The sequence below is a fragment of the Semicossyphus pulcher genome, unplaced genomic scaffold (genome assembly GCF_022749685.1).
Source record: "Semicossyphus pulcher isolate SPU_LCO1_2020_fin unplaced genomic scaffold, fSemPul1.0.p SCAF_12, whole genome shotgun sequence".
Classification (NCBI taxonomy): domain Eukaryota; kingdom Metazoa; phylum Chordata; class Actinopteri; order Labriformes; family Labridae; genus Semicossyphus; species Semicossyphus pulcher.
Genome location: NW_027211626.1, coordinates 24,543,280 through 24,567,362, shown reverse-complemented (window position 1 = coordinate 24,567,362; position 24,083 = coordinate 24,543,280). Strand labels below are relative to the sequence as shown.

The following is a 24,083-nucleotide window of genomic DNA, read 5'->3' as shown; positions in this document are numbered from 1 at the left end:
GGTGGCATGAGGTTTCAAGTACTGATGGATCGCAGACTCCTGTCAGAGGGGAGTGTCTTAAACACTTTTGTCTTGGATGTGAGGGGCCACAATGTCTCCTGCAAGGATCAGGATCCTTGAGGGATTGCGGCCGATACCTTTCTTGGTGGAGCAAATTATACATCGCAGACAGCTCTTGTTCTTTGCAGTGGCACCAGTGAACCAAATAATACTGGAGAAGAACAGGATGGACTCATTGATGGCAGCGTGTGAGTGAAGCAACAGCGTCCTTGGTTGATTAAACTTCCTCAGCTCCTGTAGGAATTACATCATCTGTTATACCTATTTTGCAGTCTTGAGGCTGGAATCGCTCTGTAATCCGCAACCATCTCCACTGTCCTCAGAGCATTAAGCTCCAAGTTTTTCTAATGGCACCAGCTAACTAAATGGTCAATCTCCCACCTCCAGGTGGATTCCTCTCCACCAGAGATGAGCCCTATGATGTGTCGTCCCAAAACATCAGGAGCTTGAAATAGCTTTGATGACTGGAGGTGAAGTTGAAGGTATACACAAAGAGCAGCAGAGGGGAAAGGGGGCCGCCTGGGAGGAAATCTGATGCTACAAAGTTCACTCCTCCAGATTTTGTCCTGCACATCTGAGTTCTGAGGTTGTGCACCTTCTTCATTTAAACATGCAGGGGTTCAGTCTCTCCTTAAAAAACCTTTTTGAGCAAAGTGAAACATTCAAAGATTTTCAATCTGGTTTAGGGAGCACCATATCACAAACTTGATAATATGAAGAGTTCACAATGATTTGTAACTAGCAGCAGACAACAGGGTCTGTGCAATCTTAGATCTTTGCTTTGCATTTAAGACAGTCGATCATAAGCTGCAATCAATGCTACATCTCTATTTAAAATTAATACTATTAAACTACTAATAAATTACTCAAGCATTACGATTGTGCTTATAGAAACACACATAAAGAAAGTCACATTTTCACTTGAATAAACATTGTCAGCAGGGAGCTCATGAATCTTTTGCAGTGAGTCAAAGGACTCACACCTGAACAGGATCCCATATATACAGCTCTGGAAATAATTAAGAGACCATTCCAAATATTACTTAAATCAGCATGTCTCTCTCCATGTCATAACCAGCCCAATGCAGATGTGAACCACTGAAAACCTCCTGAATGTGATCAAGAGGACGATGGATGTTCACACAAGCCATCGGACAAGAGAAAAACATTTTTGCAGTGGTCTCTTATATTTTTGCGGACCTGTATATAAACTGTGTGTCGTCTCCGATCCAGCCAGAATCCTCCCAGTTCCTGCTCTTCATTAAACAGCTCCTCCCTGCAGCCCTGCTCTTCACAACAAGCCCCCTTCACTTAAGCAGTTCCTCAGGGCTCTCACACTAAAATGCCACATATCTCACCATAGTGTCTGTTTGACTATGTACAGAGGATTAAAGACGGGATGTCCAAGAACTTTTCAATGTGAGAACTGGGTCGATCATTTGACCTCCTTGACTGGACATTCTAAATTAAGCTAAATTTGTGACTGGCTAATAATTTAAAAGAATTTCATAATCAAGCATTAATTGTTTATTTAAAAATCTGTTTTCCACTGAAAGGCTACCCGGCATGAGAGGGACAGAATATGTCTCATCTGTGCATTTTTATATAAAGAATAAACATCCTCTACCAACCAGTTTGGGCTACTTCATTTGGACAGTTAATTGTGTTTATTGTTATTTGCATGTTTATTTAAGAAAAATAACAACTACAACACAAGAATGGTAAACAAAATCTTCCTAACAGCAGTATATACATACTTACAAGCAAGTCTAAGAACCATGACAAAGTCTGTGCTTTCAACTTCAGAATCAGCTTCATCAATACAACCAAGTTTTAACACAGCCATTTCACTGAGAGCGCTGCATCAACAATTCAAGCCTTGATAGGCTTGTGCTGATTTCCATGAAGACTTTCGTGGTCTGAGCATGCTCAGTCATTATTTTACTCCATGTCAGGGGAGTCCAGTTCATTGAGAAACCTCTGACACTTGGCCATGAGGACTTTGATGGCCTCTGTAACCAGGACCTCTGGAGACAGGATGCCGGTAGATTCCACAGTAACTGTTCAGAAAGAAGAAAGAAGTATTTCTTAAGTAATACAATCTGCTGTAGGGACATGCATTTAAAAAGTTCCTATTTCACCACAAGAAATTTTAAAATCGAACATTACTAAAAGTCGCGAGAAAATAATAAATATTGATTTATTCTCATCTTGTTTGAGCAAGTTAATTTAGCAAATGTAGAAAAAAAACAAGTCATTGTGCTTTTAGGAACATCCACTGTTCTTCTGCAAAGCTATTTAAAAAAAAACTTAGTTTGCACTGACAAATACATGAACAACAACATTAACATACAGATAAAATGGTCCCGGATTCTCCCAAGCTTCACCAAATTCTTCAGGTCGTCATGCCGGAGGACTTCCCTGCTGCATGTGTCCAGGCGGCTGTTCACTACTTTGGCAACCTTTTCTCCTGGAGGGAGACAACATAAGAAGACAAATTGCATTAACTGAATTGTGGGACTCACTTTGGAAATCTATGTCACATAAAATGGTGAACCCAGTGAGAATTTATGATTGTTTTGACCAAGTCATCAAACCCTTTCTTTATATACTGGGCACTCTGTGATATTAATTATTTCCCTAGAATATAAGAGATAGAAGTGGAAATGTGCTGCATGCTTGCAGAGTACTGTCCTCAGACTAACAGTGGATATATGTAGTTGTTTCATCATGCTCTGTACAGAGTTCAGATTCAGAAAACGTAAGATAACGTAACTCTCACCATTAACATCTTCCAGGTCTATAACTCCTCGTGAGAAGCAGCGCTTCAAGCGCTCTGCCTTTTCTCCCTCCACTTGCTCCAGCAGGGTGATCTCCGGGAGTAGGCGATAGCTGGCTGTGGCCACTGGAGAGAACTTTGCATGGTCCTTCCCTGAACAGAGAACACATTTCAGTAACATGCAGCAGAAAATACATATATAGAGTGTACTAGAAAATATTTGGCTGTCTGAACCTTTTTAAAGGCCAAGAACATTTTCATAGAAATTTGAAAAAGCATAAAAATCTCCCCAGTTAATTTCCAATATCTGCGTCCTCTGCACTGACCTGGTGGAGCTGTGGTCCAGACAATCAGAAGCTCTTACCTATTCCTTTGACACAGTGCATAATAACATCAAGCTCCTGTCCTGGTCGCAGCTGAGCTATCAGTATGTCATCATGTACTGGCCCGATGCTGGAGTCTGCAAACACATCTGCCTGGTTCCCAAGAGGAACCCACTTTATGTCCCTGGAATAAACTGAGAGAAGAAAGCATGGGACATGAAATTACTGTTGTATCTGATACATGGATATTGGTGCCTTGTAAATTTCCCTTCCCCTCTAATTGATTTCAACTAACCCATTGTATTTTGTATCCCGCAGTCACAGATGCTGTTTTAAGTCTGTATCAAACTTTACCACTTTACCTTTGTTCAAATGTCATCATCTGATCAATCAAATTATATTTGTATAGTGCCAAATCATAACCAAAGTTATCTCGAGACACTTTACAAAAAGAGCAGGTCTAGACCGTACTCTTTGATATTTAGAGAGAGGCCCAACATGAATGACCATGAGTAGCACTTAGCAACATTCGGCACATTGGCGAGGAAAACATACCCATGTGGTTCAGATACAGCTCTCGTGGGTCAGAGGAGTCTTTGCTGGCTCTGGGGTTCCTGCTGCATTTAATCTTCAGCTGCAGTTGAATTGTGTCTATTTCTGAACCTTCCTCCTCTGCAGTTTCTTCACCTGGAATAAACAACATTCAACAAACCTGTAAAACTCTAATGTGTTCACAGGTGGGTCCATCTTACTAATGCCCTTGCACTATGAAGCCAGAATTGAAACGAATGTTTTTAAGATATAATTGATTTAAACATACCCACAAATCTGTCATATATGGTGTGGAGCTTTAATTGTAAACATTACTGAGCTTCTTCCAGCTTCATATAAGAAAAAAAAAAAAGAGTACCCGCAACTTAATGACTTAATGACAGTAACTCAGCAGTAAATAAAAATATAAGATGGGGTGTCTATTAGAGTGTAATGACTGACTTTGCTTACCCTCTTTCCTATGAAAAAAAATAGGAAAAGCTTAATTATATTTTAAAACTATTTAAACCAATCAGGGTGTTTTCAAATTCAATAAATATAACTAAAATGCTTCTAAAATTGTCTACCAAAGCTGGAAATGACACATTGCAGCAGAGTAAAATGAGAGCCCTGTGGTCTCATGTTATCAGTGTGAGTGGTTAAATGTGGTTTACCAGTGTTTCTGTACTCAAACAGACGAGGGTCAGCTTTGATGGGGATGAGGCCTAATCTGTGGGCGAGGACTTCATCCTGGACGATGGATGTGTTGTTGTAGATAAACACCTTCTCTATTGCCATAGTAGGTACCTGCAAACAAAGATAGTGTAAAGCAACACAATAGGATTTTTAAGGAAAAAACTCTTTGCTCTTAAAAACTGCACAGATGCACAAAATTTTCAATTTCATCACATTAGCTGTCACATGTACATAAGTCAAGTGGATTGAAATAAGGCAAAAAAGTTGTATGGATATGAGGCACTAATGATGATAAAACATGGTTGTATGGACACCTCACCTCTGCTAGTAAGATCCTCCTGAAGGCGTTGGCGATGGCTGCATCGATCCCCACCATGTCAAACTCCATACTGCTCTGATCCAGTTGCACTACGTCAATTCTGAAGTTCTGCAAACAGAGATCTTCACTCAAGAGAAGCCTAATCATGATTCAGTTTGGGTGATCATTGGCTCGAAACTAAATTTGACTTTAAAAGTAAAAATAAAAGTAATAAATCAATGCATTTTCATATGACATGCTAAATAACGTTTCAGGTAAAACCATTTTCGTAACTCATAGATTTGTATAAATATTTTTTTTAAATATATTTTATGATATATAGCTATTTTTTACTATATACACAAATGTGTATGTTAAATTGCATCACCAAATCAAATTTAAACTGCCTAAACAGACACTTCAGGTCTAAAATGGAAATAAATACCTTTTGAAATTTCTGCATGTCCCAGGCGTCATCATAACCGGGGTAGTTCCCAGGATAATCTGATGTATGGACCTTAAAACAACACATTATCAATTAATAAAAAAGCAGTTACTTGTCTTAAAACATTCTGACTTTTTTAAGGTTTACTTTGATGTATTTACATACTTGTATTATATCTGACATACCGCAAAGTCTGTAGTGGTGTTTTTTTATTTTTATATGGTATAAAATTATACCATTCGCACTGATGTGACCCCTCACCACTGTGTTCAAGATGCACTTGTCAACTGAAACTTGTACTTAATGCAAGCAAAACAAAACTTTGGTTGTTGTTGTTGTTGTTGTTGTTTTTTTTACAGTTTTATTTTCTATTGACAGAATAAGAGAGTATACATGGCTTGTATATGGCTTGATGAATCAAACATTTGAAGACCAGCGTGAAAATGACATCAACACGAGATCATTGTATTTTTGTGCAGAAACCGTTCCAGCTTTCTGTTGAACGGTAGAATAAGTCAAGTTGAAGCAGTGATTCTATCAGTTCTACATAATATCGCTATTATGTACAGACATGCTGCTTCCTTTGGTAATTTATGGTGTTTTGGGGCAATATCACCAATCATAAGTTTCCGAGTGTATTAGAATGACACTAACAGGCCTAATGTTTCTATATTGATGTGATAGTTACTCCTTGATCATTAATTCTGTTAGGATAAGAGATGCCAAACACAGGTACAGCAGCAGCAACTGTTCAGCTCTCTACACGCGAGGTGACAGTCACATCTTGGTGAGTCTAGCAACCCAGAAAGTCGTAGCAAACGGATCGCGTGTCAAAAATAAACTGCTGTAAAAGGACTTACATTCTTTATACCAAACTCTCCAAGTATTACTCGATTTCGAATTTCTTCCACGTTCTTCATGGTCGCCGCCATTTTGGATTGTGGTCTGCTTTGCTTTGCCCAAACTTCCGCTCCAGTTTTCTTCTTCGTCTAATTTGGTTGGCGGTTGGCTAACCAGCTTTCACATGCATTGCCGCCACCAACCTGACTGGACAGTAATTGGCTGACAAAACAAAAATAAAAAAAATCTTTCTATAAACCCTTTTTGTATACTTTAAGTAGATAACACTGTGTTTCCATAACGCATCTCCAGAGGTTCCCTAGTCATATAATATCTTTATCTTATATCATATGGCCTCTACATCCCAGCAGCATACGCCAAACAGATTCAGTATGACCACAGGGAGCGTATCTACCAGTTCAGTGTTAACCTATTAACCTGTTACACTCTGTGATGTCCTCCTGCGTGTTTCCCAGTAGGCCTATCCATACCATACCTGTTGCATTTGTCTCTTTATGATTGTTTTATCCTCAGCTTTACTCAGAAGAGTTTGCATTTAAAATGTTTGGCCAGTATATCAACATCTTCCTCCTACATGGGCAAAGGACCCAAACAAAGCCAACTGCCAGACCCTTGTTTGTATTGTTTTTAATAGTTTGTATTATAACATAGGCTATGTTTTTTAGATCCTACTATCCTGGGACCACAGATGTAAATTAGTTAGCTATATCGCTAACTCTATCCCAACAGATATGTTGTGCATGGCTGTCAAATAAACTAATAAACTTAACTAAATTTACTGTGCAGAATGTAGGCTATAACAAATGGTGAAAAAACATCTTGTCTGCATGATTTCAGTGATCTGAGTGCTGCTCAACCCTCAATTCTGAGCATCTCCTCCTGCAGATTAAGCTAGTATGGCATTTTCACTCATTTTAACTTGCATGGCAGCTGCTGAAGATGTTTTATATGTTCCACTGCATATTTTTATTCTGCATGTACTTTCCCTTTAATACATAAATATGCCTCCTCTAGGTCAGCTTTTTATTAAATGACAATCTGAAAATGTAAATCACTCTGCCCTGTTCATGTTTTACGGCTATATAATTTTAAGGATATGACCTTTTACAAAAACATATCACTGGCCTTGTTGCTACAGGTATCTTAAAAACCCATTTATTTGCCTACTGGTCCAACATCTCAGGTGGAAGCTTGTATTTTATTTTGTAAATAACTTGATTGTATTTACTGGGTTTAGACTGTTCATGCAGCATAACTATAAGGTAATAATTGCTGTGTTTGCCACAGTTGAATACTCTTTAACTAGATGTACAGTATATTATGAGGCAGTTAACTTAGATGATAGGATTGTGAATGGCTTCCAATTCCAACTTTTGTCATCAACTCTTCATGTGAAATGATTTGAAGCTTTTGTACAATCTGAGCAACAGGCAAACACAGAGCCCAATGTGGGCACATTTGTCTTGAATACACACCATCTTAACAACAAAACAAGACTTTAAAACAAACCCTCAATTGACATTCAACATTTATTCCTGCCTGGAACCTGAAACATGATTATAGAGGGCCTATACTCAAACTAAATGATTACCTTGACATTCTCCAACATGTGGACACACGGTGTAACATAACAGAAGAACTCATGAAGTTATTAACCAAAGTATGATTTCCAACTAAATTAAAACACATTATATAACAGAATCTGTTTACCATAAAACTGTGATGTTAAGTGATCATTAGAGAATACATATTCACTGTCAGATAAGGATGTCAATACTAGTTTCCTTTATTAAAGTCCTGTAAACGGACATCTAATCTTCCTATTCTCTGTGTTAGTCATAGATGACTCTTATTGATCCCACAGCAGTTTTCTCTTTGTCTCTGATCAGGGTCTTTATTTCCTTTTGTGTAAATAAGTTGCAATATATCATTTTATATGAATTTTATATTCCAGGTTTGTATATGTTTGGCACTTTGAATAGCAGGTATACTGATGTGCCAATAAATTAGGTGGTTGATCTGTGTCTACATTAGAAATGTTTTATGTTTTCATTTAAGCATGCAATAACACTATTTTGGGGTGCACTCATATGTCCCTATAGCATAAATGACTCTTTAGTCTTTACAGTGCCCCCTAGAGGCTGCAAGTGTCACACCTCAAGGTAGCAGGTCTGATACTGTGGGTCATGATGTAGCCAGTCTTTGCCACAGGCCTTTAAGAATAGGGGTTATGTTTTTTGCTGAGGGTGGCAGTAGAGGGAAGACAATGAGGTCATTAAAGTAAAGCAGAGTTGAGCAAAGTGATGCTGTCATGATCTACCAATAGCAGCAACAGGTATCACTCAACACTGGTCCCACTTGCTAAACTTCCAGCAGGGTATAGTGTTCGTCACATCATTGACTCCCTTCAGGAACTGCTTGTCTCATGAGACAACCTACCAGTTTTACACTCTGCCTGTTAATAAAAAATGGCAGATTTCACTGGAACACAAATGCTCTTCTTACTTGGCACCCAGCAATAGTAAACCAAAGTCAGCAGTGATATATCAGTGAGCATCTAATTATTCAAACATTAGTGGCAAACAATCAGCTGCTTTTTTGGTGGGGTTCAAATAGAAACAGTGTGTCCATGGCAATGTCTGTATCAGTTAGAGTTTAAAGTGATGGCCTATACAGTTATAGTCACAACGTAAGTGGGCCACTAAAATCATCACAAAATATCCTGTTAATCAATGTATCCACAGCAAAGGTTATCATAACCTGCACAGTTCTAACAGATGCATCACACAACAGACCATCATCAGTTTGCATGTGAAAGAAAATCTTCATAAGACATTTTAATATTAACGTTACAGACTGAGAGAAAAGCTATCTCATACATTTGATAATCTCTTACTGTCTTAATCTTCTTCATTCCTGTTTAAACAAGTACAGCTTTTGCCACCTGGCCAACCTAATTAAAAAATATAGTTAAGTTAGGCAAGTCATTTTGCCAGTAGGGAAATCTGTTCTCTATATTTTACAGCAGTATCAGGAGCAATGTGTGGCCACTGTGCAGTGCCCTGTCTGCAGACTAACATACATGTTTTCTATGTATCTGTTCTCCCCATTTAATAAAGACGTCCTATGATTGAAGAGTAGATTATTCAAGTGTACCGTCAACTTTAAAATTGGATTCCCTGAGTGGAGGTGGAAAATAAAAATCAAAAATCAAAAAATCAATTTTCAATGTCTTTATGTAATGGACTGTAGGCAGAAGGAATGTATGGATCTTTAAAATCAATTAAAATAATGAATCTCGTGCATTATTTATATCTGTATAGTTTATCATCAGACTGTGCAAAGAGTCAAACTCACTTATAACAGCCACCTATGAGGTTTTAAAAAATGCTTATATATATATATATTATATAATATATTTTGGTGAACTGACCCTTTTTGCCTTTGCTGTGAAGAATACTGCTACACAGACACTGTGCACCCAATACAATCACTATCTTTAAAGACGGTGATCCTCAGAATGTTCAACCATATCTCTGTTGTACTGAATCTTTAAATGTCATTGGAAAGTTCAATGAAAAAATTACCTTTATAATTTTTATTATGCATGTTGCAAATATAACAGTGACAGGTGGAGAGAGAGAGACATGGAGTGGAAGGATGACACACAGCAAAGGGCCAGGATAAAGATTCGGCCTTTATGTTTAACCAGGTGCTACTGATGTACCACTGCTGAAGAACTCGAGCAAGTTTACATAAATCCCACCACAGCCAGTATAAACTGCCGAATCCCATAAATAACTGAAGGCTAGAAATAAACAAACAAAAAAAATCATGCAGCAAGAGATATTTTGGGGTGCATGATTAGGCTAGTGGAAGTTTGCCATATATGTAACACTTGGTTTCTTTTATCATACAAGGAGATCTGTTTATTCACAATCTATCTTTTTACAATTGATCTGAATAGTACTGTTGCCAATTTACTGTACATTTGTTTATGAACAACTAAATTAGTTTATTAGGATCCAGGCTTCATAGAGCGGTAAGAGTCATGAAATGTTCTAATGTTGTTTGTATTGGTTGAAAGAGAACAAATCCAGAAAACAAAATCAAGTTATTAGTGATAAATAAAACAACATACAAGATGAATAAACAGGGAGTACTTTAATTAATTTGTCCATCAATTTTTCAGTTAAAGATCATCTTGTTTTTATAGTCTGAACTTTCCAAACATACAATATGTACAGCTTTATTTTAAAGGACAGGATCAATCTCTCCCCGCTGTCTTTAAAAGCAGGTAACTTTAATCACTTTGTCCTGCTTATATTTTTCTTACATAGTTATTATGATGGATTGATTGATTATTGTAGAGAAGAGTTGAATTGCCTCTATGGAAAGTTTTCTGGGCTGTAGTCTGGGATTAAAAGGAATAAGCTGCTTTAACATGATAAGAGATGTACTCTTCACTCACTGAGAGGTATAGCGCAGAGCATGGCGACACCTACAGAGGCCATGCACAGCACCGGGATACAGCATACGATAGCGGGAGGGAGCAAATTTCCTTGTTTCTAGACAAAAACATCAGCTTCAACATTATTGTTGTTTTTTAGAGTTCAGGGAACACAGAGTTTAGTTTCTCTGCCATCCTGCCCTGCTTGCCTGTGACGCATCTGGTTACTGTATACACAGCTGTTATCTCATTGGTTGGCCTTGAACGGTCAATGGCAGTTGAGGTCAAAGTTAAAATAATTTAGCTTTGAGTGCAGCACTCACTAGCATTACTCCTCATAGTGAAACAACAGCAAGTCAGAGTGGTTTCACATCTGATCATGTATGAGCAGCCTCGGGGTTGGGTAACCCGGTTCACAGCGGTTCCCTCTGCAAGAGGTCCACTGACATTTGCCAGTGCATGTCACTCAAGACCCCAAACACCCAGATTAGCCACAGTCAGCCGAGAGGAGGGACAGAAAGACCACATGGTGCCGGGGGGAGGACGAGGAGAAGCAAGGGGGTGTTAAAATGAGATGGTTAGGGTTAAAGGCAGCCACTGGCCATGGTTTAGGGTTCACGTTAGGGGAGTAAGGGTTAGGTTGAGATTTCTCTTTATCTAATTACATTTTATTCCCCTCGCCACACATTCATTGGAAGCTTTACAACAGTAGCACTGCAGACTATTGTTGTATCAGATTGCTTTATACTGTACAGGTGCTGTTTATGAGAACACACATGTATGTAGTGGACCCCTGAAAACACTGGCAGTGCACTGCTGCAGAGAACATGTGTCCAATAGTAAAATATTCAACCATTGACGACATATGATGACATAATGGATTCACAATGAGTTCCCATTCCAGCACCTTTTCATCTGACTTTCTCTTGAATCATCATTCGATTCTGGTCTGCAGGTGAGGGTTAGGGTTTGCATTATTCTATCTTCTGTTGACATTCTGATAGGATGAGTGATATTTGAGGCTAAGAGCAGCCATTCTGGCTGCTTAACACAGTGTTCAGGTTCTGTCCATCAGTCAGCTGGTCAGCTAGTCGACAGCTGTAGTGGTGCGAACGCAACAGGCCGGGGTTCGAAAGGAGCCCATCATCCTGCTCCTCTTCCTCTGACATCTGTTGTTCCCGCTCTGCCGAGAGGTGTTGGTGTCCTGGCGTGACAGCTTGGCCGCATGATTAGCTGTCTCCTTGATCTGCAGCTCCAGGTGTTTCTGGATGGCCAGGCCCAGCTCCTCAGGGTCCACAGAGGCCCCATACACCTCCCACGTCATCCCTTCTGCATCCCACTTCACCTCCTTCACTGGGGACTTGGGGGCACCACCTGCTTTCTTGTCTCCATTGCTGTCAGGGTTCGGAGTTTGGCTGCAAGACGTCTCACTCCTGCTTTCTTCTGCCAGACAGATCTCGGGAAACACATGAGGTGTGACGGTTTGTCCTGTTTGCACCCCAACATCCCTCAGCTCTTTGTGGGCTGTCATAGTCCCCATGTCCCGGGTGGTGGTTCTGAAAAGGCCGATTGAACCACTGCAGCACTCCTCTAAACCAAAGGTTTTTAGGGATTGTGGTCCAGCCCCAGGAGGTAGAGTGCTCGCCCAAGAGCAGTTGAGGTTGCAGCACCGCAGTAGGTGTTTGGCATCCAGGCCCGTCTCACTGACAGAGGAGATGAGACGAGGCAGGTTGAGATGGTTTATGGCTGAAGGAGGTTCCACTGCATGCTGGATGTCACAGATTGGCTCTGCGTGCGTCAGGCGTGGCAGCAACTGGGAGGGGGCTGGGATGGGTTGGGGGTGGCAGTAGGCAGCAAATGTGTCCTCATAATTGGCATGATTAATATAAGAGCCGCAGCAGTGTGCCTTGTCACATTTAGTGGGAAGCTGGCCTTTTTCTTTAACACCCTCCAGTTTGGCTGCTGTTTGTGGGGATGAGATACAGAGGCACTTGCTCTGCGGGTGATGGACAGGTCCTTCTCCACTGGTAACCCCACGGGAAAAAGTGGTGATAATGTTGCACTGCTGCAGTTCCATGGGCTGCTTGCATGATAACATGCAGCGAACATCTGCCTCCTGGATGCTGTTACCTCTCGCGTGGTAAGCAAGTCCACAAGCCTCATTGTCTGGAGCTGAGGGGTGCACTCCCTGTGTAATAGGCAAAGTGTCAGAGTGACTCCTGTAGACAGGCAGGGAGGCTGGCTTTATATTCTGCACTGTCCTGCCAGCCTGAGGGGTGTCATTGATTGCATTCACGACTATGTTGTGGTGATGTGAGGCTGTATGGGTCTTAGCCACACTACAATGGCGACTTGAAGCCCCTGAGGGCACACAGTGTTCAGATGGGCTTTGGTCCTGCTCGCTGAGTTCTCTGCTGACCTTCAGACCGCTGCGTTTGGTTTCCCTGTGTGGAGGTCCTGCTGATTTTTCTTCACAGATCATACTGATGGCCTCTTTTGGCCCCTCCTGGCAGGTGTTACTTGGTTCTCCAGCTATTCTGGAGGGTGCCTGCAAAGAGCTCTTGGAGGGGTCAAAGAGTGGCTGAGGAGACAACGTAGAATCCAAAGAAACTTCTCCCCCGAGAGGGAGCAGCTCCAACACGGGTCGCCCGGCCTCTGCCATGGAAGACCTAGAAGTGGAAGTAAAACACAGAATGTGGATGTCTCACACGTGACCAGCTCGTACACTATAATGGCGAACCTGCCCTTTCACGTCTGTTGATATTATGTTGACATCAATAGAACATATTTTCATATACCCAGCATCACAGGTTTGGTCTGTTGTACTTCTGACCACACCTCAGATTGATGTAGCACAGGACTGTATAATAGTGCAGCAGCACATCACTGTTGAACCTGGTGTGGAAAAGGCTTTTTAACACCACTAGTTGGCAGGGCACGACAGATTATTAGACTGGGTGAAGGTAATCTTTAAATCATGTCACTAAACACAAAACTACCTGCAGGTTAAAGCAGGTACCCGGATTCTTTACCTTAATGACTGGTCCTTGGTGACTGAAGAGGACTTTAGCCAATGAGTAATTAACAGTTCAGTCCCCAGGTTTCACAAATTAAAATCAGGGTTGTCATCAATTGAAGTTAGTTGTATCTGCTTGTTAACTTAGTGATGCTTCCTCAATGTTTTTTTCAATCAGCTTTTAATGTGCCTATATTAGTTTGTGAGAGTTGTTAAGAGTCTGCTCTACACTGAGAGCATCCCCTGTGTTCTCTGGTCAACTGATAACGGCGCAGGGTAAGGATTATGAAGTCATTGTTTATAAAAAATAAAGAAAATGTGGGTTTTGAAATCCTATGCTATGGACTGGGCTTTCCAAAATATGTTTTAATTTGGGTGTTTTTTTTTATCAGTTATCTCCAACTCTGTGTATAAAGCAAATTTAAGTTATGGTGAGGATTCTCTGTCTTTTAGCAGAAGTGTAACATGCATGTATAAAACCTGCAGCCCTCATCAGGGTCACTTCTGTGACACATTACGGTATAAAAATAAACAGATTAAACTGATTCAACCAACTCAGATTCAGTTTTCACTAGTCGGTATATAAATCAATCTTAGCTTGATTGATGCTGATTTCTGTAACAATTTATATCCATCTTAAACCTTCCTTAACAGAAATGTTACAACAACAGTGTGGGGTTTTATGGGGCCTGCCATTGCTGCAACTATTTCTTGACAGAAAAGAACCGTAGAAGAACCTTAGAGCAGCATCAATGGCTTTGGTGTGGTTTGCTTGTTATAGATAGTGAGCAGGTTTTAGTCTCTGTGCAGGCACAATACAAAACATCCAACCTCTATGTGATGATACAGCTTCAGGAAGCTCTACCACCTGTTCATCAATAAATAGTTCCAGCTTGTATCAATTTTTATTTCTATTCAGTTCTATTTGAATACAGATCGCACTAAGGAATAGAAGGTGTTAATCCGTGAGCTTTAGAGAGTATGTATACTTCTGAACAGAGCAAGGCTAACTGTTTCCCCCTGCTTCCAGTCTTGATGCTAAGCTAGGCTAACCAGGCCCTGATTTCAGCTCTGCACTTCACACACAGCGTGAGATTGATATTGCTCTCCTCATCTCACCCTCTGAAGAAGACAAATAGGTGTACTTCAAAGAAATTCAATTGGTTATTTTAAAAATAGTTGCAGGGTGTTTGTGATTATGTGACTTGATCCACATAATGTCATTAAAATGTGTTCGGTTATAAAGTTTCATGAAGCGAGGTGCAGAATCCAGAAGGCAACAAGTCGGTGCCGGCTCACAGTGTCGAGTCTGAAGGTTTATGTTCCTGCATTTAGTGTCTCACATGTAAGAAGCTGACCCATCATAATATAGACATATATTTTGAAAATATGTGTATTTGTCAGATTGACTTTGGAACCTGATGAACATTTTTTGAAATACTAATTTTGATTAATCAATTTCTGGCACACGTCGATAACTGGCGTGGGAAATTTTCAGCTACTGACTCGTTCATGGAAAGAACGCGTGTCTACGGATGCTAAAATTACCAGAAGAGGTGGGTGATCCCTGTTCAACCAGAACCACAGACTTCCACATCACAGCCTTCTGCTCATCACTGTCCTCAGATTCACACCCATCAACACAAAACAGACACACGTACAGCATGCTTGCCAGTTGAGTGTATTACCCAGGAGAACATAAGTTTAAAACATCAGCTTACCTTTCACAGTGAAATACTTGATGCTGAGGGTTTCTCCCCCTCTGTTTCCTCTCCCTTTAAATGTGTCGGATGATGGGTGCAGTTCCTTATTTCATCCTCTCCGTCCTCCTCCTCCTCCTCACATCCACAGGTGACCTCTCTCTCTATCTTTAACTCCACTCCATCCAGCTGCTTGTTCTCCTCCACAGCCTCCTCTCGTCTCCCTCCTTTGTCTCAGCAGCCCTCCGCTGTGCACAAGATGGAGGAGACCTTGAGATAATCCTCTCCTACATCTGATTACAAATGTGAGGATGCAATCTTCAAATCCCGGCTCTATAAGAGAGAGTCGAGCCGGTTAGTGGTTGGCTTATCCAGCTGTAGAGTGAGACGGATGGAGGGGGTTGGGGAATGATAATGAGGCGAGATAGTCAGGCAGTCAGCGTCATTGTCCCTCCACCTGTGGAGAGGGGAGGAGGGCAGATGCATCAATGAACGTGTGGACAAGAGAGAAAATAAAGAAATCAGCCCGCTCTCTCTCTTTCTTTGTCTCCGTTCTCCACGCCTTCTTTTTATCTTCACTCACGCACACAGTCCTCTCTGCTCTGAACTCAGTTAATGCTTCAGCTTCTCCCTCTCTGCGGTGTCTCACTCAACCTTCCTGCAACCCTCCCACCAACACCAACCCACTCTCCATCACTATCCCTGTTGCTATGGAAACTGCAATACTCAATGGACCTGGGTTTTTTTTATTTTTAGGTGGCAATGAAAAAACAGACAGTCAAAACAAATCAGCTGGGAACCCTTCATGTTTGCGCTTGACTCAGCCGCCGCCAAATCGTTGCTTATCATTCCCGTATATGTCAGAAAAAATGGAGGACACATCGACCATGATGATGACGTGTGAACAGACGCCCGGCACAAAAGAAGTGACTGAACATGAGCGTAGTTTCTTTGATGTCACCGTGGGTGTGTGATAGGGCGTTATGAAGCCTGTAGTTTGGGTTTACCAGCAGCAGAAAAACAATTCTTTGGTCAAATGTGAGTTTTTACTTTGATTGGCTGGCACACCTGTCAAATGTGGAAATATGAACCAAAAATGTTTTTAAGCTCTGTGGCTCAGTCAGACTTTAATTCACTTCCCATTTGTTTCTATGTGCTGCAGGACCAAACACATTTGCCTTTAGTTGCATTGATCAATCGATAAATTGATTGATTGTTTTATGGGCTATTACTTGTCTGCTTTGAGAGCATGGACAGTGACAGAGGTTGATAACCATTAAATATTTGGTAAACTTTATCATATCAAAGTTATGAACTGCTGTTGTTAACATGCTAGCCATGCTAGCTTCCTGAGTCAATGATTGCATTCCTTCTCCAACTGTTTCATGTCCCTTCTGCTTTTGGGAGGAGGGGTAGAAAACAGACACAGACACAGGTACATTTCTGCAGTTTATAAAGTTATGAAGTTCCTCTCATCAGCCTCTTCCCCTTAGACACATTTGCAAAACAGTAGGATTGCAGGGGGGAAGTGGGTGGTTCATTTCCACCAGTAAATATTTAGATCCTTTTAGACAGGACACTCAGGTTTTATTTTTTTCCCACAATATCTTTACACAACTTTACACCTACTCACTAACATATATACTTATTAACATATTATACATGCACCTACACAAGCCTGTGTACAGTATATATCACACATTTATGTTCCAGAAAATATGAAACATAAAGAAAATCCAAATCTTTAGGACAACAACCGAATGTATTATGAAAACATCCATAATCTATACACGTGAGTTGACAGATTTAAATTCATTCATTGTAAAGGGCAGTTTATACATGTTTATATATACATGTGCTTCCATCATAGGTGATTGTACTTAATAGATAACTTATAAAGGCTTCCCAAATGCTATAAAAGAGAGACGGATTAGATCGACTTTTTTCTGAAGGCAGAGTCCTGTATGATTCAGAAATCTATCTAGGCCTACCAAAAATCTGCATTGTGACATTTTTCAGTTTCTTCTTTGCCTACCAAAAAGTAGCACAGGCAGCAGACCGTGGTAAGACTGGAAGTACAAAAGAAGGGTGTAGTTTCCTAATAAGGTCAAATTGAGACTGTTCACTCCTTATTTCCTTTCAGTTATTTTCTCGTTGTCAGTGCAGGTCTTTCAAAATGTATCAAGGAAACATTTTCCCTGCATCAAAATAAAGTCCTTTCAGGAGACTTACCTGCTGTCACTTTCTGTCTCCTAATTATTCTCTTTATAATCAGGGCTTCTGAGTAGAGTTCAGAGAGAGTTTCCTTTGAGACATCATTTCAGTAAGTAACAGCAGCTGTTGGCTCAGGCTCAACTTACATCAGGTATATTGTTTGAGCCTTGTTCAAGAGAAACACATTTTTTTTTTATGCTATTCCTGTAAACAAACAACAGAGTGCTTTGTGCAATGGTTTTGTACATTATGTGTTGTGTTTTCACAGTTTACCTTGCAAGTGTTGAGATGCAGACTTTATTACATTCATGCAAGTTCACATTTGAAACATTATTCTACCATGCAGGCACATATAATGACAATAAAAAGAGGCAGAAAACACAATTTTCTTTCTAAAATTTGGCAACCAAAAATACAAAACAAATACAGTTCCCAGAAAGCACACTGTAATAAACTCAACACTTGCTTCATGTTAGACGATAGAATAGAGGGGTCATTGGCCAAAATGGATCCAGAAAAACCTGATGGTTCAGCTCTGTTAACAAGGTTTTATATCTTCCAAACAGTGCAGGTGGGTACTTCACTTCTGTGCTGACTGACGTACCTCAACATTGTAGAGAATGATCTAAAACCTGCAGAATCTCTTCACATGCCACAGGATCCCAGCTTCAGTTTGGGCACTTTCAGGTTGTTTAGGTTGAATGAAGAGAAAGAGAGTAATAAGAGCATGATGTTCATTTTGAACTTACTGGTTGTTCTGTTCATGGTGCTTCTATTGGAGGAGACCAGTCTTCAGCTGAGGAAAAGCCTCTTTACAAGCTGGGTGACACTGGAGCTTGCTTTTTCAATTCTGACCTGCTGTTCAGTCGTCTCCCGTGATGTCAGACTGATGTGGTGATATCCCCCAAGTCAAGGCGAGCCAATCCCCATGATGTCCCATTTTAAAATGCCTAACTTCACAGCAGAATGTAAAAATGTTTACAGCCTGGTACAAAATACAGAATGTATATATAACTCACCCATTTAAATAACATTAAGGCTTTAAGTTTTGCATAATTAAGGGCAAGACTGCTTTAAGTGACGGATGGGTGCCTCTAGCTGTCTGCAAACTGTCACATCATCTATTCCAGTCACTGAACATGTCTGTGTTTGTGGTGTTGGTGCCTTGTGTAGAGTCTTTCATTGAAACATCACACTAATAATTTAGCTTCTGTGCAGTTTTTTGTACTCACAGGCCATCCAAGAAGTCTGTGCTCCAACCTTCGCTAAGTGGAAATCTAGAATCATGTTATTTACATGTTAGCAATAATTAGCAGGTACTAGCGTTTATTCAGTGTTTATCATACATTGCTGTATTAGTGGAGACCCATTTAAAGGATTGCTGTTGGCTTTTCAAGCACAGAAGACAGCGGGCTGCAGTGGTGAGAGGACCAGTTATTTTATATCACCTGACTCGTGTTGTGCTGCAGTCAGCTATCACCACAAAGAGAATCTATTTTATGTGGGAAACAGTGCAGTTAACTAGCTATTTTGCCAGGTAACAAATTAGCCTTTAGCACAGATTTTATATATATTTATATTTTATTATAAAATAGATTTATTTTAAAAGCTTTGCTAACTTTACGTTTGCCAATCTCTCGACCCTCTCCAGGACAACGGCAGTTGAAGTGCTGGGTGACATCACAGCGGCTGTGTCCACTTGTTAGCTTATTTTTCTTTGGCCATTACTTGCATGCTTACATGCTCATTACACAAAGCAGCAAAGTGATGATGTCATTGTTTCCAAAATGCCCCGTTGTTCCGACATGTGAACAGAAACTGATGTTTTAAATAATCTGCACCTCAGAGATCAAAAATCTTCAGTTCAGTTTTTAAAACTACAGGTCGATACAGTAAGGCCTTGAAAGTAGGCTGTGTTTTCTATCAGCTCCTCACACTTGGATTGTGAATCAACTTTTAAAAAAATATATTTTTGTCTTCATTGTAAAGTAACAGTTGAATACCGGTAGGAAAGGTGGGGAAGAGAGAAAGTGCTGCATGTTGCACAGGGCCCACGCTGGAATCCAACCAAGGCTGTCGGTTCTTTAGCTTTTTTTCCATCCTCTGTTTTCTAACTCTCAACAAAACAGGATATATATTAGTATACCATTACATTAAGCTTCCCCACATGCCAATGCACATATGCTTCCAAAAGAAGGTGGGGGGAGGTACTGTGCCAGTGGGAGTCCTAGGCCTTGTTTATTAGACCAAACCACAGCATCATGTTTGCTTCTTATCTCTGCTTTGGGATGTTCAAGAATAAATTAAAGCGTTTCATTTGTTTAATCTTGTTGTTTCCAGTGTAACTATACAGGCTTAATGCAGAAGATATGAAAAGAGCAAGGTGAGTGTTCCTATCTGTGAAGGAAAGTTTGAGGATTATCCAAGCTGGCCTGATTTCCAAATAGACAAATGAAGCTCTGTTCATAGTCCAAACAGTGTGTGGTTTCTATTACATGAATGTTTCACTAGAAACCTGCCAGCAAAGGACAGGGGTGACGCAGCACTAAACACATGCAGCCTCGCAGCAATATTGTGTCACCCAGTCAGTGAGCCAGTCCCGGGTGAGCAGAGCAACAGCATGTCAGCCCTCTGCAGGCCACCATAGTCCTGCTGCTGCTGCAAGGCTGCACCAGCAAAGCAGAACCCTCCATCCGTCCCTGTGTCCTGCTGCTGCTTCACCCTCCAGTCCAAATTCATTCTTACTAAACAGTTAACAGCTAACTTTGGGGAAAAAGGGGGTGATGTAATCCCAATAAAGCAAAATGATATCAGGGTTGGGAAAATTTGGGGAATGGAGGGTTGTTATCCTTACAACAAACATAAACCTGCCACCAATCGCAGGCCACAGATTTCAGACCTCTGAACAACCGGCCACATTTCAGATTTGTTCAGCTATTTAGATGAAAAAAAAATGGCAGTTCAGTTTGATTACCAGGCTACATGTTTCCCTACACAGATGTAGATTTACTACCTGGAAAAACAACAGGATTGTTGGCGACTGTTTTAAGACAGATTTTTGTATGGTGAATCGCCAGCATTTGTTTAGGACACATACTGTGTATACAATATAACTTTATCTCTTGGGATGCAACTTATACAGTATTTACAATGGTTTAGGCGGCCAAACATTAGGAAGACCAGAATTTCTATCATTAAATTGCTCATTAGAAAGATTAAATTTAGGATTATTGATGCATAGAATAATTCTATCTTGATCTTAAACTAATCTTAAACTTGTTGTCTAAGGTTTTTCACACACAACTGCTACAGGCCCTCCGGAAGACAGCACCCAATGAAGGAATACACACTTATTATAACGTTGTAGACTTTCCTTTGCAGAAAGTGCTCAAAATAAACGTAGAGGACTTCAATGGTTCGTCTGCACACATTCATGTTAAATGGTAAATGGACTGTAGCGCTTTTCTAGTCCACTCAAAGCTGCTTTTACACTACATGTCACGTTCACCCATTCTAAGAGCCAATCTCCAATCAGATCTCTGCCCATTCATACCGGGAGCAATTTGGGGTTCAGTGTCTTGCCCAAGGACACTTGGACATGTGTCACCTTCCGACCAGTGGAGATTTAGAGCTCTGTGGTACTGCAAGTAGATGTTTGTTTGTGTAGGGATATAAAGAATTCCTCTTATTGTATCTGTGAGAGTATGTTATTTGTGTGTGCGTGTGTGTGGGGTGGGGGAGGCCGACAGCTGTGCACAGATTAAGGCTAAGATTTTCCGGGAGCAGCTCTGTGTGTATTTATGTTCTGTGCTTGCAATTCCTGTGTCCAAAGTATCAAAACTGAGTTTTGTGTGTTTGTAGTTCATGTTTGTTGTTTTAATCCTGAAACTGTTTCTTTCTTGTGTCCAAATCTCCCTGTGATCCCTACTGCCTGTGTCCCTGATTCCAATGTCAGTATGGAGGCTATAACCTACAACAAGCTGATGCACCAACCACTCCACCCCAGAATATGTCAAGATAGGGACACCATCCACAGGAACATCGACTGGGAACAGAACAAATCACAACTGTTGATCGAATATTGGTTAGTTTATGTACAGTATCTGTATTCTGCTAAAAACAAAGATGGCTGCCACTGATGGGGAAGGTTCTGACTCTGCTATCACTTCAGTATTCACTGAAGGTATTTCACTTAAAGTCCAAATAGCATGAGTTTGTGTTTTTGTATTGAGTCAAATTAGAAGCCATAGATGGAAACAGCTTCTTATAACAACCGACCATCGTGTCACTTGATGTTGCTTTGATTGATTATAGGAAAAACATCCATTGCAATTGAGAAGAATTAATGGAAAAGGTAAATGAAGACGCAGAACTGTTAACCTTTGGAAAGCAGAGGCCACAAGATGGGGCAAACATTTGGTCAGTTAAACTGGTATCAACAGCCTGAGGTGTACAACTGTTTGAGGAGAATAAAAAGTTAAAGCCGACTGTTGAAGATTCAAAAAATATTATGCTTTTCGCATATCCAGCAAATCAAAGTGTGGTTTTAAGTTTTTTTTTTCAAAAAACATTCTTACAATCCTTCTCAAGAAGTTATAGTGATGCAAACACCCCCTTACCTCTACTTTATACCTGACTGGAGTACAGGTTTTGGTTACTTTCCACACCTCTGCTTAGCAAAGCAGTGTTTAACCTCACTCCAGCTGCCAACGATTCAAAACAAAGTTACTACAAACAAGATTTCCTGGAAGCAACAAACAAGTCAGGCTTGTACCATAACCTAGGCAAAGAATTACCTAAAAAAAAGTCAACGTAGTGGAGTTGATCTCCAGCAGCCAAGGTAAATAACACCACTGTGCTACAACAAAGACAAAGGCAAAAAGGCGCTCTTGAACCTTTGGACAAATATGATCACCTCTGGATCATTCAAGAAAACAATGGTGTGAGGATACACTCCTTGTCCTTCTTGTCTCTCCGGACTTCCACATGCGCTTGGTGGGGATGCTATCATAGAGGTGGTCAGGCAGGGGGTCAATTTTGAAAAAAGAAGAAGAAGACATACCGATTCCCGAGGGGAAAATCTTTTCACTCAGTTTTTTACAAACATGCTACACATAGAAAAGCCCAAAACACAGACATGCACCCTGAGCAATGGATTTCAGTGCCTTGCTCAAGGACAGATCAACGGAGCCCAGGTAAGGAACTGGCACCGCTCCAGCTACCAGCCCCAATTCCATGCTTGGTCCGCAGCAGGACTAGAACACACCACCCTCCGGTTTCCAAGCCATGTTCCTACAGACTAAGCTACCTAGTCTCTTTCCTCTGGGCTGGAGGGTGACAGGTAATTCTTTTGTGCATTACAGAGAGGAAGACCACACAATGCAATGCTAGTGGTGGCGCGTGTGTGTTTTGTGTCAAATGACACCTTTACAGCACCGGATGTTGTCATGAACAGGCAGATCTGTGGGAGGGAAAAAGGCACAGTAATGCAACGAGACACAATGACGATTATGTATACTGAGCTTACCCTTGGGCAGCAGATGGTCTAGATTTCACCATTTTGCATTGTATAAGTTGTTAAAGTTGGAGGCTACTTGGGATGGAGTTTGTTTGCTTGGCAGTTGAGTTCAAACATCCTTCGAGGCTGCTTCTCAAGTCTCTTTAATTGCATCCATGCATCCCACACTTGTGTCTTAGTCCCTCCCACCAGAGATGCATGAAGAGACGCGAGGTTCAATTTAATAGAAATTAATGTTTTTGCTACTTTGATTTTAAGACAATTAACTTTTTTTTACTTTGATGGTCACTCAGAAAACCGATCAAATCTGCAGTTACTCACTCACCTGTGTTTATTTTATGCCCAATATTTCGTTCAAAATACGATCACAGGTTGTAAGATACCGACTCCAAATACCGACATTGTTTATAGTCGGTTTCAAGGCACCGTGTGAAGTCTGTTTTAAGGTCCGCTTCTTCCTTTCTCCGGTATGAATCTCCATTGATGTTGTGAAGTTTCACATCAGTGCGATCAGCTGCAGCGTCCACTCAGTAACTGATATCTAATCAGGGGGCGTGTCAGCCAGTTAGACTTCCGTGGAGGCTGCTCTCATGTAACCTTGCTAATCATTCCTCTGAATTCCCTCCTCGCTCCTCCTTGCAGTGATAAGAGCTTTGAGTCCTCAGTATGGCGGGTCCTAAACTATTTCCCGTTCGAGCGAGGAAATATCAAATAAGAGACCTGAGATCCTGCCCAGTATCATGTCCCCAGCCTTTCAGATGCAGGTCATGTGCCTTGCTTTGCTTGACAAAGACCAGTTTGACAAAGTATCCTTAACTATTGATAACTATGTGATTTCTCAAGTTTGGGACTTCAAGGGCTTCTCATGACAAAGTTGTAAACAGACTCAGCCCTTAATGCTGGTCTGATCTCATCCTGTGCACTAAGCTCATTGATACAGAGCTGAGCTCCCCCTGAGGTCAGAAAGTAGTCAGACTGAAACGCCTTTTCCTATTGTGCCCACTCTTTCTGGAATAATATCAATGCAGACCTCCAGCAATCTGACTTTGTCAAAGATGTGTGCTTTTCTCTTTCTTCTCTTTTCACTCAGGCTTCACCATCCTGGCTGTCAGTTCCTCTTTAAGACAATGATCTTGATCCTGCAGGACATTCAGCCTCTCCTCTTTTTCCCCACTCTCCTGTAAATGCATGT

General features: G+C 40.8%; 2 protein-coding genes across 2 annotated transcripts; both read right to left on the bottom strand.

The window, feature by feature from the left end:
• Nucleotides 1-1,687: 1,687 nt before the first annotated feature.
• polr1c (RNA polymerase I and III subunit C) lies at nucleotides 1,688-6,070 on the bottom strand. Its single transcript, XM_069658949.1, has 9 exons — nucleotides 5,993-6,070; nucleotides 5,133-5,204; nucleotides 4,709-4,816; nucleotides 4,368-4,500; nucleotides 3,718-3,849; nucleotides 3,204-3,356; nucleotides 2,843-2,992; nucleotides 2,414-2,530; nucleotides 1,688-2,120 (listed from the first exon to the last, which is right to left on the bottom strand). Exons 1-9 carry the CDS (start codon nucleotides 6,062-6,064, stop codon nucleotides 2,002-2,004), a joined length of 1,056 nt encoding a protein of 351 aa, XP_069515050.1. The 5' UTR covers nucleotides 6,065-6,070; the 3' UTR covers nucleotides 1,688-2,001.
• Nucleotides 6,071-9,725: 3,655 nt separating this feature from the next.
• On the bottom strand, nucleotides 9,726-15,749 carry LOC138588692 (G protein-regulated inducer of neurite outgrowth 2). The gene is made up of 2 exons (XM_069658928.1): nucleotides 15,181-15,749; nucleotides 9,726-13,112 (listed from the first exon to the last, which is right to left on the bottom strand). Exon 2 carries the CDS (start codon nucleotides 13,103-13,105, stop codon nucleotides 11,531-11,533), a length of 1,575 nt encoding a protein of 524 aa, XP_069515029.1. The 5' UTR covers nucleotides 13,106-13,112; nucleotides 15,181-15,749; the 3' UTR covers nucleotides 9,726-11,530.
• Nucleotides 15,750-24,083: the final 8,334 nt, after the last annotated feature.